A 14,668-nucleotide genomic window follows, 5' to 3' on the forward strand; every position below is an offset into this window, starting at 1 on the left:
AAACTAATTTGATGATTTATAGTAACATATTAAAAAAGTTTTAATTTTTAGTTTTGATTAAAATTTAAAGAGATTTGAAGATTTTTCCATGAGTTTAAATGGAAGAAGAGGAGAGGAAGAAGAAGATTGTAGCTTGATATTTTTTTATCGGAGAAATAAATAAATAATAGTAAAAACAAAGGCTAAAAGAGTAGTTGACCAATTTGAAAGAAAAGTTTTAGAAGCAGGGAAGAAAATTTTAATGTGTAACGTTAGATTTCTCTAAGTGCACTTGATCTTAATAATAATGAATTAAAAGTTTAGTGTTTGTGTTGTAATTTTTTAAAATTAAATAATTAAAATTTAAGCATCTAAAACATTCAGGGACCTTTGCATAGTTTACCGATTAATGCTTTTAGCTTATAAAAACAAAATCAAAGCTTCATATTCTACATAAAAACTTGGAAAGCACCCGCTGCCCCACTCTCACTACAATAACTGATCGTTTCTAATTTTCTTTTGTAGTCTCCCAAAAGCAGCCAAGATAGATTCGGATCGCAAGAGGAAGGAATCTCCGATCTCATCCGTAGATCGACCGGCGGCGAAGGAGGATAAACATAAAGATAAAGCTCCCAAGACCTCTACCCACCACCATCACCACCACCACAAGAAGAAGAGCAAGATGTCATCTTCATCGGCGGCCGATAAAGTGAGGGCATCGCACATACTGATCAAGCACACAGGCTCCCGCCGTAAGTTTTCTTGGAAGGATCCAGAAGGTCAAGTCATCTCCAAGGCCACCCGAGACGCCGCCGTCTCACAGCTCAAATCCCTCCGTGAAGACATAGTCTCCGGCAAGGCTAAGTTCGGCGAGGTGGCCAGTCGATACTCTGATTGCAGCTCCGCTAAACGCGGCGGGGATCTCGGTAGTTCTTTTCGCTTGATTGCAAAAGTTGAATACTTTAAATGATTTTGCTTATTTAGTTGTTATTTAATTAGAATTTATTTGCTGTTTTTTCTTAGAAAATTGGCAGAAGCTGAATTATGGGAGGAGGAAAAAGGAACTTTGAGTTAACAATTCAAAAGATTATCCTAACTGAGGCAAAAATTTATGGAAACTTTGGTCATAACTAGGGCTCGGAATACGTTAAAAACAGTTTTTTTAATTAAAGTCTCAAAGATGCTAATTTTGGGATTTTTTTTAACTGAAAAGATAATGGCAATTGAGGCATATATTTACGGATTTTTTTCAATGGGTCGCTTTGGTTATAACTAGGGTATGAAATACAATAAAAACAGTTTTGAACTGAAGGCTTAGATACTAGAATTTTGGGACTTTTTTAGCTGAAAATATAATCGCAGTTGGGGCCTTGGGGGGCATTTAGTTATCAAATTTTTTTTAATGGGTCACTTTGGTTATAACTAGGGTTTGGAGTTCTTTAGAGTTTTAACTGAAGTCAAAGATGCTTGAACTTTGGTATTCCCTGCAATCAGTTGGAGATGTAATAGTCAACTTGGTTTACTCAATTGGTTGTTGTTAAAGCATTCACATTCTCCAGCTTAAGAGTGATCCAATATATTAATAACTCTAGTTTTATTGATTATTTACTTGTGTGCAAGCGTATTCCTTTGAAGGCTTAAAGTTATATGTTTCAATGGTTGTGATTGCTTTGCAAGTCAATATTTTAACCTGGCAAACCGAATTACCTGATTTTGTTTTAGCATTTTGCAGAATTTCTCTGTTTTATATTAGAATATGACAGAAGCACTTTGCATTTGTTTTTTTAAGCTGTTATCTGCTTTCATACTCTTTATGTACTGATGATATTTCTGCAATTCTCTTACTAGGTTAAAGCCCTGTTGTGTTTTCCTGTACCTTATTTCTCTGAAAAAGAAACAAAGATTAATATTTATATTTATACATTTATAAATTATAAATGACTTTGAATTTTTTTCTATAACTCTTCTTGATTGTTATCCGTATGGAGTTTTGACTATAGGGGTTGATCCCAAGATTCCAAGTCAAACCAGCCCTTTTGCTTAGGAACCTAACCTATAGTTAAAATCTAGGACATTTTGCAATTTTGTTCATTTTATGTTTATGTCATTGTTCTTGTTTGATACATAAGATCAAGGGAAAAAATATCCACTAGCGTGTGCCTAGAGCAAGGACATCAAATTTTCATTATGCATATCCCATAGTTAGCATGCCCCAAGTCTATCAGTTTTCATCAACCATAATTGAATCAAACCTTATACAAACATTTCCTTTTGCAGGTTCTTTTGGTCGAGGGCAGATGCAAAAGCCATTTGAGGATGCAACATATAGCCTTAAGGTTGGTGAGATAAGTGACATCGTGGATACCGATAGCGGAGTTCACATCATCAAGAGAACAGGTTGATTATTGGTGACGCAACTAGTTCTATGTTGGGAAATTGTATCCGAGAATACTCTGAATTACTTTTGATTCTGCCTATGTCGTATTTGAGTGATATTTACCACTTGACAATGACCTTTTAGATGCTTGGGACTAGTTTGCTTGGGGGCGTTTAATTTCTGAACCATTTTGAGATTATTTGCTTGTTTATAATAAAAGGCTTTTGGTTATAATTTATCTCCCTCAGCCCCACACTGACCCCCTCCCTCGATTCTATGTTTCAATAATCAGCTTGCAACCTTTCTACTAACTATGAAAGCGTTTTGCAGTATTAGTTTATCATCATCTTTGTTGTGTATGGTTGAACGTGGATTCATATTACAACATGAACTTGTAAGGCATATATTAGGAAATTGACGGGGAATCGTAAAAAAAAAAAACACTAACATTTGTGTATGGTTGAACACTTGATCTAACACTATCCCCATATAATTACTTGAATTTGAACTCCCCAAATATTTTCTTCATAAAGGGGACCACAAATTCAATGGAGCTTGGTAACCTTACTGCCTCTCTCTTTTAGTTTTCAATGAAACGGCATTAAATGACTCATCATCCACCATGATCTAATGCCAGGTTGTATAGCTATGGCATTGGTACTCGATTGAGAATCCACTGACCGATGACTTCGAAACAATCTTTGAACCAAAAATGATCAATCCCAGCACCCCCTTCGGTTTATCCCTGCTTGAAGACATGGGAATGAAGTACGTGACGGCGGTGGTAGAAGATGAAGGGAGTAGTGTTAGATCAAGTGTTCTTCCATGATCCGGACGGATAGCTCTGCAGCTGTGAGAACATCCCAATCCTTCCACTCTCGTCTTGCTCATACTAGCCGAGTTGGCTCAGCAGTTTTAACAGGGCTGCACCAGCTATTGTGGAATGTGGATTCATGGAAAATGCCATGATGGAGAGCTTGAGCATGGAGATGTTGGATATTTCATTCTGACATGCAGCGGGGAAAAACACAAAAAAGAATGCGAACAACTTCATTTTCTTTTTTAGCGTTGTTTGCTGCAGACCATCCAATTCATTAATGATCCTGTGGCTTCTTTTTCAGCAATAGCTTTGATCCGGGGTATAGACAAACTTCGCAATGAAAGGTGAATGACGGAATTCAAATGGATTCTGCGAAAAAGTAACTAGCCCGTTGATAGGGACTTTTACCGTACCTCCTTAGTTCAGGCTAATGCTTGATAGGGACATTTCTGGTCCCATGTATTGCCAAATTACAACATCTTCTCTGTGTAAATAGTTTGATGTCTATTATGAAACTCAATTCAGGAGAGTCTAAGTCCGTAGCATAGTGGACCTGCCTTATTACAAGAATTTAAAAATCATTTGTTGAGAGTGGGATTTGAACCCACGCCCTTTCGGACCAGAACCTTAATCTGGCGCCTTAGACCAACTCGGCCATCTCAACTTGATGTGCTAAATTTCATTCTCCGTTTTATTAAACAAAACCGGTTTGATCAATTTGGGCAAGAAATGATTAGTTTTGACCAAAATGTCTCCAATGGCTTCACTTCAGCTGTTTTAGTTTTTATTAAAAAAAAACACACATAAATTCTTGTTTGCTCTCCCCTATCGTCTTCTTACACATAAAGGTCAAATTGAATGAATCAACAATCGACCTGTCCAAGTAATACCTGGACAATGTTCTATCAAAATAAGGAACCAAATACTGATGGAGGGGCATTGGTGTTTGAATTTCTTACTAATTCCATGATATCAAAGCTACTTAGTTCCTCTCTTTTGTTCTTTTGCATTCTTTGTAAGCTGGATCATGTTGAATCCAGGACATTAAGGAATGAAACTGAAGTACAACCATTGCTTGCCTTCAAGGCTCGAATACTAGATTCTCAGCATTTCTGCAACTGGTGATGAGTAAAATACGGTCGACGACATCGAAGACGAGTCACTGCCTGGCGTCTATCATCTCTCAAGTTGGCAGGTGACCTTTCTCCTCACATAGCCAACCTCACGTTCCTTATGCTGATAGATATTGGGATCGATAAGGTTCCTGTTTGTATTAAATTTTGAAATATGACCTCTGTTATAGATGAAAATGATCTAAAGAGAAAACTAAGAGATTTGTGAAGTGGAAATTTTGCTGCATTTTTGTTACAAAACATTTTTCATTCCGTGAAGATGCCAGCCTCTTTGATATGGATTTTCAATAATTTGGTTATGCATATAGAATATATTCACCTGTTTCATTGTAAACCATTCAGACATAATTTCTTTTATAATTTTCTTCTTCCTTGATCTTTCTTCATGGTGGATGCATGAAAGAATGTGATCGAGAAAACCCAAATGTTTATCATAAGATATGTAGAGGAAACCCAGAGCAGCATATATGAGGTCAGCACCCCCAAACTCCAACACTGCTTTAACCCGTTATTAACTGAACAGTCAACACGACTTAAGCTAAAATATCAGTAAACATACCGGTTTTATCATCTTAAACATCAATCCGTTGTAGTCTAGTTGGTTAGGATACTTGCTCTCACCCGAGAGACCCGGATTTAAGTCCCGGCAAGGAACTTTTCTTTTTATTAGCTCCAATTCTCTCTCTCTCTCATTAGGTGCATCACATCTACCAACACGAAGAATAAATGCCATAAAATAAATCTATCTTTCGTGTGAACCATTACCTAATGACAATGATCTATGTAACAAAAGGAACATGCTAGTCTCCAACAGGCCAATGAAAATTCAAAGGACTCGTCCCTTTTCTTAAAAAACCACTGAATTTCAATATACAATCCCAAAGCTGATACTAAGTAAAGTGATATTAAGCTCTGCGGAAATGAGATGACCAACTAACTCATATGAACCCAGGAAGATAGAAGTCAAAATCCTTGGCCTTGTCCATTAAGGACACAGCACCAACTTCTTCACCTGCACAACATCATATATTGATATGCGGCAAGTAATGGCAGTGGAACCATCTCCAAAACTCCAAAGGCAATTCCGCTGTTGCCTAAAACAGCAGAAAATCAACTTATTGGGAGTTCGAGAGTAGGCGTGACGGCAATCATGTAAGATGGGGGGGGGGGGGGGGAAAGTAACCTACACGTGTACTGTTAGAGTATAAGAATTAAGCTGACGTGGCTAGGTTGTTATTCGGTTTCTTAATTCTGTTTCAGCCGTTGGGCTTTAAGCTGTGTATGTTTGGGCTATATATAGACCCCATCTATGTGTAATCATTTAAGCTTGAATGGAAAATATCTTTTTCTTAAGTCTTGTTTCTATATCTTTGTTCATACACCATTAAAACAATTTAATGTAACTGTTAACATGACGGTTTTTATATCTTTAATGATGATGTAATATTATATTATGATGACACATTAATAACATCGTTAATTTTTTAACAACGAGTGACTAAAATAAAATCAAAACTAAATTTCCAATATGATTTTGAAAAAAATAATAATTAGATGATCAAAATAGAAAAAAATGATAATTAAAATATTAAATGTGTAGTTTACCGGAAAATATACTATAGTCGGCAATTCTTGAGGTTATCATCAAACTATAAATGAAGTGAATGCTTTTAGATTACTTCTACTCAATCATACGTTTCTTGAAGATAATATTTTAGGTGTATATTTTTATCTTCTTTCTTTATACTATATTTTAATATAGATTAAGTAAGAAATAATATTAAATTTTTTTTTAATATTTAATTAAATAATTATTTTAATTTTTTTTATATATTTCGATTCTTAAAGTTTTATTCTGAGGCAAAAAGACTCTTAGCGGATAAAAATTATTAGTGAGCAAATGGTTCTCCAAGATACTGATTTTTTTACAATTACATTTAAACATAAGGTGGATGTACATTTGGTTATTGTCTATCTTAAATTAATCATTTTATTTTATTGATGGTATCCCTCTTAAGATTTTATTCGTACTCGTCTACCAAAATTTTACGTTATCAATATATGTATCTATCTTTAAAAATAGTTCTAGACCCGTCGTTAAATTTAAATATGTTTAAATTTATAAACTCTTAAATATGAGAATAATAATAACAATAAGTGAACTAATACTCAATTAATTGTAATAATAGTTTATTACAACATGAATGAGAGAAAATCAAATCATTAAACAAGCATAGATTAAATACCAGAATAACACTTTTTTCTGCATGTGCATAAGAAAACAACCTTAATATAATAGAGCTTGTATAGTAGCAGTGGATACATGCATGCATGATTCAACCTCTAGCCAAACAAAAAACACAACATAATGGCAATTTCATTTATTCGACCATTTTATTTCCATTTAGATAAATTTTTACCAATCAACGTGGTGGCCCTATAAATGTCCAACATTTACACTAAATTCCAAATACAACTTAGAAAACACACGCGGACGCAAGGGCCAAATGTTCAGACCGTGAGTTGTCCACCTTGGTTTCTTAGCCAACACTTTTTTTTTTAAGTTGAATTAAGAATTAGGGTAAATTACATATTTAATCATTCATTTATTTTTTACAGTTTCATTTTAATCGTATAATCATTCTTTTCTAAAATTATACCTAATTTTATGTTTTTCAATTTATTTTGATCACTCGTAGTTAGAAAAATAAATAAAATTATTGACATGATAATTTTTTTAATTTTTTAATGATAGTGATAATATCTTATGATGACACATTAACATCAATAGAATATTTTTTTGGCGGTTAATTAAAATATAACTTTAGGTATGATTTTGAAATAAAATGGTAATATTAAATGACCAAAATGAATTGCGAAAATAGATGAATGATTAAATATATAATTTATACTAAAAATTAAAATAGAATTAAAATTGTATTTTCAGAGAAGTCTAAGAGAAGATAACCTAATTAAAGATTAAAAAATAATAATTTTAAACGTAACAAAAAATATAATAATAACATTTTAAGTTCAGTGTAACTAGAATGTTATATTATTCTTAATATTTTTGGTTGACAAATAAAAATTTTACTTTTTCAAATTTAATAAAAAAATGTTTGAAAGATTATAATATTTTCAGTTACATCTAACCTAAAATATTATAATTCATCCAAAATTATTATTTTTTGATAATATATTAAATTATGTCACAACAGAATCACCCCACATTTTCATCACTCAATCCCACAGCATAAACATAGTAAAAGCGTTTACTAGAAAGCCAACATTGGGCTCTGATATGTTGACTCACGTTCTGTGATTTTCACATAGTGGGAAAACGGGACCATAGACATAGGCCAGCCAGCATAATAACACCACCGGAAATTGAAATTTACTAAAACCAATGGGCCCCAAATCCCAATTCTTTCTTGCTTTTGCTTCGCCAACTTACTTACCACTGTCGCCCATTAGCCACGTGCTGCTACTGCTGTTTCTGCTGCTTCGGACGAGACTCAATCTTCTGATCACTCTCCCCACTCCATTTAACCGCGTTTGACTTCAAACTCACATTCACAACCCAAACACAATTAACTGGTGTCCGCGTTTCCTCTCCTTTTTTGGCTGCCAAACAACGCCCCCTCCCAATTGGCCTTTTTCCCGACAAATCACCGGTGATCGGTATATTTACTGATTTAACACCGATCAGATTATATTTTCTGATCTAACACCCATAGCAGTAAAGCGCGTTCCCTGCCCCGCGCTATATGTTGATTTGGCGCCACATGGGGTATAACGCGCCCCATGTACCGCGCTATACGCTAACATGACTTACACGTGGGTATAGCGCGACCCCTGATCCGCGTTATACTCCACGTAGGGTATAGCGCTGCCTCTGTTCAACACTATACCTGGGTATGAATTATATTTAGCACGATATCTGAATAATTACATATAGCGCGGTACAAGTACCGCGCCTTATATGATTATAAATACCCTTCGCTCCCTGTTAAGTTTCTCACATCTTCTCACATCTCTCTCCTCTAACTTATAAATTAATACAATAATTTCGTCAACGAGTAATAATTCTGGTAATTTTCTCATATTTGATTTAGAAGTTCGTGCGATTTTTCGTTATAAATTTTGTTATAATTTTTTTATTATACTTATTGTTTATTATGATTATTTGAAAAAATATTATACTAATTATTTTCAATTAATTTTTGTGTTTGTAAAATTGAAAAGCAAGAGTATAAGTCAAAATAGTTTTGCGGTACATGTAATAATATAAAATTATATTATTTAAATTATTTACGTTGATGTGTAAAAAAATTATTGTGTTGTATTTTTGTTCATATATAATTTATTTAATCAAATTTGTTTCAGTTATTTTTTTTGCAGATATAATACTGCCGCACTTTTAAACTCAAAGAATGGCGCGACTTTCAGCTATTGTTTATTATGATGGTGAAATTCGAGAAGATGAAATCGGCGTTGTTTTCGTATCAAATGATCGTGTTAAAATATCATTCAAGAGAAACATAACTCTTGAGGAGCTGATAACGAAGATTTCGAGGAAGATTCATGTTGGAAGTAGTAGAAGAATGTCGTCATTGCAGTACAGATTGCCAACATCATTGTTGCCATTAACTTATACAGTGTTTGAACTTTCGAACAATGATGATGTTCAAATGATGGTTGAAGCTCAAAGTAATTATTCAGACGCCACTATTGAGATGTATGCATATTTTGTTTAAGTGCGTGCTGTTCGGGGTCAATCTTTAAGCTCCCACTATGGGCTGGCTGAACAAGTTGATCAAGTTGACAGCCCGACTACAGTAATGTGTAATGATTTTAATGCCATAATGGGGAGACATTCATCCGTAACTCCTTACGATATGTACCGAGGTGGGTCCACGAACAATCCGTATGGCAACACCGCGTCCAGTTCAAGGGGAAGACATTCATCTGTAAATTTCTTTAACCATATGGAGATGCCATCGACACAACCATCTGTGCAGTTCCCATTTGACACGATGGCTTCAAGCTCCAGTGGGAGGCATTCGACTGCGAGCTTTTTCGATCTCAATGTCGATATGCCTTCCAGTTCAAGGGAAAGGAGTGTAAGTAGTAGGTTCTTCGACCTAAATGTGGAGAGCATGGAGGAACTATCATCTCCACCAGAAGAACCGCTTCGTGAGCCTGGTGCGGATGGTGCTGAGACTGGACTATTCATTTACCCAGAATCACCGCAATTCAACTCCGATGATGATGAAGTTCCAGGAAATGTGGCACAAACTGACCCTCATGCACACATGTATGAAGTTGATTATGGTGCAATGTACGGGCCAGAATTTGTGGATATGCCTCATCTCGGTGACTATGGATATTACTCATCAATAAATAATGGTGAGTTATATTTAGGCATGGAGTTTTCAAGCAAATAAGAAGCGGTGATGGCTATAAAAAATTACAATATCCGTAATTATGTTCAGTCCAGAGTCAATCGATCGACGACCGAAAAATATGTATGCTATTATGCCCGACGCGAAAATGGATGCAATTGGATGGTTCGTATATCGAAAATGAACAGGAAAAACAACATATGAGAACTAACAGTATACAACGATCCTCACACATGTTGTGCTGGAGGGGTCAACCAAGATCATCCCAACTTGGACTCTGAAATGATATGCCAAGCCATCATGCCCATGGTAAAAACAAGCTCTCATATAGCTGTTGCAGTATTGATTTTAGCTATACAATTGCAGTATGGGTACAATGTCTCCTATAAAAAAGCTTGGTTGGCAAAACAAAATGCCATTGTCAAAATTCATGGCGAATGAGATGCATCTTACAACGAACTTCCAGGTTGGTTTAGGCTAGTGCGAACGTTGAATCCTGGGACAATTGTGGACTTCGAAACCTTCTATGCATACCATAATGATCGAGTTCTTCGCGATCGAAGCCAATTCTACCAGGTTTTTATGAGTTACCCACAGTGCGTTAATGTTGCCAAATACTGCAAGCCTGTGGTCCAGATCGATGAGACTTTCTTGTATGAAAAATACAAGCAAGTTTTATTATTGACAGTTGTCCAAGATGACAATCGCAACATTCTTCCAGTTGATTTTGCTATTGTCAAAGGAGAAGATGCATAATCTTGGTCTTTTTTCCTCCGAAATTTACGTGCATATGTTATCAAGAGGGAAAACATCTGTGTCATTTCAGATCGCGGAGCTGGGATCAAAACAGTAATGGAGTCTTTGGGTCCAATGTGGCAACCACCCTTTGTCCAATATAGGTATTGTCTCCGACACATTGCTGCGAACTATCATGGAAGGTACAAGAAGAATGATGAGCGTCAATTAATTGTGCGCATGGGTAAGTGAAACTGATGTAGTTTGTTTTCTTTCAATCGTTTTAATTTTGCAAAGAAAGCAAGTTTGTAAGTTATACATTTTTTTATCAGGTTACGAACTACTTCCTCAAACGTTTGAATCAATGCTTCAAGATTTACGGGCGAAGAACGAGGAAGGATACGATTACATCAGCCTCATCGATAAAGAAATGTGGATGAACGCATATGATGGTGAATATCGATATGGACATATGACGACCAACTTGGCAGAGGCAAACAATTCAACTTTAAAGGGTGCACGTCACTTACCAGTAGCGGCTTTGATAAAGACTATATATTTTTGTTTGGGGGCGCTTTTTGCAAAGATCGGGGGACAAGCTCAAACCTGGATGCAAGGCGGTCATGTCTATCACCCTAGATTAGTTGCAGATCTACAAAAAAAATTGATGCATAAAATGGAATGTATGTAACAAGCTTATCTAGAAGGCATGAAATATTTCGTGTCACAGAGTTATCGCGACCTCTTCAAGGGGTTGAAGCTGTGTCGTTAAGAGTAAATCTAAGGGACAGAACGTGCGACTGCGGGTTTTTTCAAGCTCTGAAGTATCCATGCTCTCATGTAATAGCAGCTTGCTCGCATACACGTCAAGACTGTAACCATTTTGTGGATCCCGTATACCTACTATCTGAAGTTTTTAAGGTATACGAATTTGAGTTTCCCCCTATATGTAATGACAAAGACCCTGATGAGGTTTAATATTGGCTTCCGATTGTACCAAATTCGAGTTTATTGAGGGAGCGTGGTCGTCCAAAATCTAATCGAAATCATTGCGATATGGATATTCTAGAAAGATCTATACAAGACAGAAGATGTGGGCATTGTAGAAACTCAGGACACACTAGAAAAACATGTCCACTTCTGTTGCCATCAAGTAACAATTGATGAGGAAATGATGTATTTGTTTATCAAATAATAATTCTTATACTTTGATTTGCATTTACTTCAAGTTAATGTCATTCGATAATCGCTGATGAAGATTAAAAAAATAAACACAATCATTAAATTTTTTCAAACTAATAACAATTTGGTATTTGAATATAATTTTAAATACAACAAACTTACAATAAGAATTAAATGGTAAATGATAACCAAATTACAATAACTGATATTAAATGGTAATAAACAAAATTAACTTAAATATATTAAAAAAAAGTCCAACAAATTTAATAAAATAAAGTAAATACAAATATAATAAAAAAATCTATCGATGCCTGCGACACGAATGTGTTCCGTAGGGCGATGACTGTTTGTCTTGAGGAGGATTTCTTCGTATCACTGGTTCTGACTCCTCGCTATCATCTTCATCATTGTCGGCGTCGTCGTCCTGAGCAGGTACATTAGGTTGATGAGGAGCTGATGACGATGAAGCACCTCCATAGAATAAGGACCCTGGAGGTGTATGACTGACTATCCCACCGGCCTGCGAAAACTGGGAAAACTCATAAAACCCAGACATCGTTGAGTGTGAAAACTGTACAGGAGGTGTCTTTGCTACGGCCATGAGTGATGAGGTTGAACCTGCCAGATATCTAGTATATGAACCTTAAGTCAGATCTGCAAACATAGGCCCATAATAGCCTCCAGGAGGGGTCATCTGTGACGGTGGTGGCGGCGGGGTCATAAAACCAGGTAAAGGCGGCGGCATCTGGAAATGGAAAAGCGGCGATATCATATATGGTTACGGCATCATAAATAACTACGGTGGCTGCTGTGAAGGTCCTGCTGGTGCAGCTGAGGATGAACCGGAAACACCTGCTCTCCGTCCACGAGTTGGAGGACGATGATGCTGTGTCGGTGAACGTCTCTATCGACGTCGTAGAAAGGTCTGCCCTCGTGCATCCTCGGGAAGCAAAAATGATTTTCCGTTACTGTTGAACCACTCATAATAACCATCAACAAACATCAAGAGGTCATAAAAAATGGGCTCTCTACGGGGAAGGAGCCGATGTCGATCCTCCCACAACACGACCCACTCATGATGCCTCACCAGCCAATTTGTATCTGTCTTGTCGCTTCTATCTAAGCTATGCAACTCGTCCATATTGCGAGGTGCTTCTGGAATTGGTTGAAAACAACCAAACTGTCGGAGCACACGATCAGTAGAGTGCCACTCGACGGTCGCATAACAGATCAAAGGGACCATCGCCATCCAAACATCTGATGGGCCCCTCAACACAGGTGTGATCACCGCCCTCACATCATCAGTACAATATGACACCAATTCAAACTAAAACAAATATTATATAATTTTTTTATCAAAATAATAATCTAATTATACAACTATAATCTAAAATCGATTTGTAAACATTAAAATTCATACATGTGTGCCAGCCTTCTGATCGATTAGCACCCTAATTTTTTCTAAATCATCAGGTAGCTCCTGATGATTTTTTCTATCAGTATACCACCTATTCAAGGAAAAAAATTATTATACGCTGTATGAAATTATTAATATACAAAATCAGTTTTATAATTACCTCAGAAGTAGTGGAAATACGAATGGGATATAAAAAGGACAATCGATACTATGCCCAAGACTGCAGCAGCATGAGACATCCGCTGATAACATTACGCCTGTAGTCAGTGGCTCCACACATCTCCTTATACATCAAAGCCAAAACTTCCGAGCCCCAACTGAATGATCTAGCCAGACGAAAGTCGCTAAGATGTCGCAACCACATGCAGTGAACTAGGTTGCACGATTTGTCCGGCATCAACAACCCTCCTATCAACTGCAGTATGCATGCCCGTGCATACATCTTAACTTCATCCTCAGAGGCGTCTGCGCTCAACTCTCGAAAATTGGCATCTAACCAATTTAACGGTATCCTACATCCGATAAAACTTTCAGGGACAAGTCCTAGATTATCCCGGCACAAAGTAGTCCAAGAACCCTGCGAGATCCCTGATATCACATCTCCATCCACCAGAAGCCCTAGGTGAATAGCAACATCATCAAGTGTAATCGTGCACTCTCCGCACGGAAGATGAAATATGTGGGTCTCCGGCCTCCACCTCTCTACTAAGGCAGAAGTAAGGTCTAGTTCTATCTTACAGTGACCTTGATATCTACCTATGTAACCAAATCCAGCCTCTACTAAATACGGTAAGACACGGCTATGTATCACTAACTTAAGATTCCTCATAAAAGGATCTAATACACGACCCTTCTCCTAAAATTAAATAATTACACAAATTAATTATGAATCTAATAATCATGCATTAAATAAATCAACAAATTATTACAAATAATTTAAATTAAATTAAAATGTTAAAATGTTACTGTATCAACAAAGTGTCGAGATATATGATTTTCATCCAAGCGAAGTAGACCGCCTTCCATTATATATTTGCAAAAAAATTATATTAGTAAAATATTAAATAAAGTAAAATGTTTAAATAAATTAAATACATAATATTAAAAATATTATAAAATATACCTTAAATAGAGAGAATATTTGAGAGAATTTGAGAGAATATGATGTGATGAAAGTAATAGAGGATGAGATTTTTATAGGGAGGATTGGCGGTAATTAAAGGTATAACGCGCCCCCCGTACCGCGCTATACCCCACGTGTCAGATAAATAGCTATAGCGCGGATTAGGGGTCGTGTTATACCTATATGTAAGTCATGTCAGCATATAACGCGGTACAGAGGGTGCGTTATACCCCACGTGGCGCCAAATCAGCATATAGCTCGGGGCAAGGAACGCGGGACAGGGAGCGCGTTTTACTGCTACGAGTGTTAAATCATAAAATATAATCTGATCGGTGTTAGATCGATAAATATACCGATCATTGATAATTTTTCGGGAAAAACGCCCTCCCAGTTCCCATTTTCCATTTCCATGTACCTACTACTGCCTAACCACCCATTTTCATCTGCAGGGTTTTCATTTATTTTGTCTTCTTTATTCGGAAAAACTAATAGGAGAA

At 36.4% G+C, this 14,668-nt stretch overlaps 1 protein-coding gene and 1 non-coding gene across 2 annotated transcripts; one reads left to right on the forward strand and one right to left on the reverse strand.

Annotated features, from left to right (window-relative positions):
* Nucleotides 1-473: 473 nt before the first annotated feature.
* Nucleotides 474-2,592, forward strand: LOC120185844 (peptidyl-prolyl cis-trans isomerase Pin1-like). Its single transcript, XM_039189949.1, has 2 exons — nt 474-905; nt 2,257-2,592. The coding sequence occupies exons 1-2, from the start codon at nt 662-664 to the stop codon at nt 2,379-2,381; spliced, it is 369 nt and encodes a 122-aa protein (XP_039045880.1). The 5' UTR covers nt 474-661; the 3' UTR covers nt 2,382-2,592.
* Nucleotides 2,593-3,759: 1,167 nt separating this feature from the next.
* On the reverse strand, nt 3,760-3,840 carry TRNAL-AAG. The gene has a single exon. It is a non-coding gene; the product is annotated as a tRNA-Leu (tRNA).
* Between the last annotated feature and the right edge of the window lie 10,828 nt (nt 3,841-14,668).

The sequence above is a fragment of the Hibiscus syriacus genome, unplaced genomic scaffold (genome assembly GCF_006381635.1).
Source record: "Hibiscus syriacus cultivar Baekdansim isolate YM2019G1 unplaced genomic scaffold, ASM638163v2 tig00113124_pilon, whole genome shotgun sequence".
NCBI classification, from domain to species: domain Eukaryota; kingdom Viridiplantae; phylum Streptophyta; class Magnoliopsida; order Malvales; family Malvaceae; genus Hibiscus; species Hibiscus syriacus.

Coding starts and splice junctions, on each gene's coding strand:
- LOC120185844 (XM_039189949.1), top strand. CDS start 662: ATGTCATCTTCATCGGCGGCCGATAAAGTGAGGGCATCGCACATACTG. Junction 906..2,256: donor TAAACGCGGCGGGGATCTCG/GTAGTTCTTTTC, acceptor TTCCTTTTGCAG/GTTCTTTTGGTCGAGGGCAG.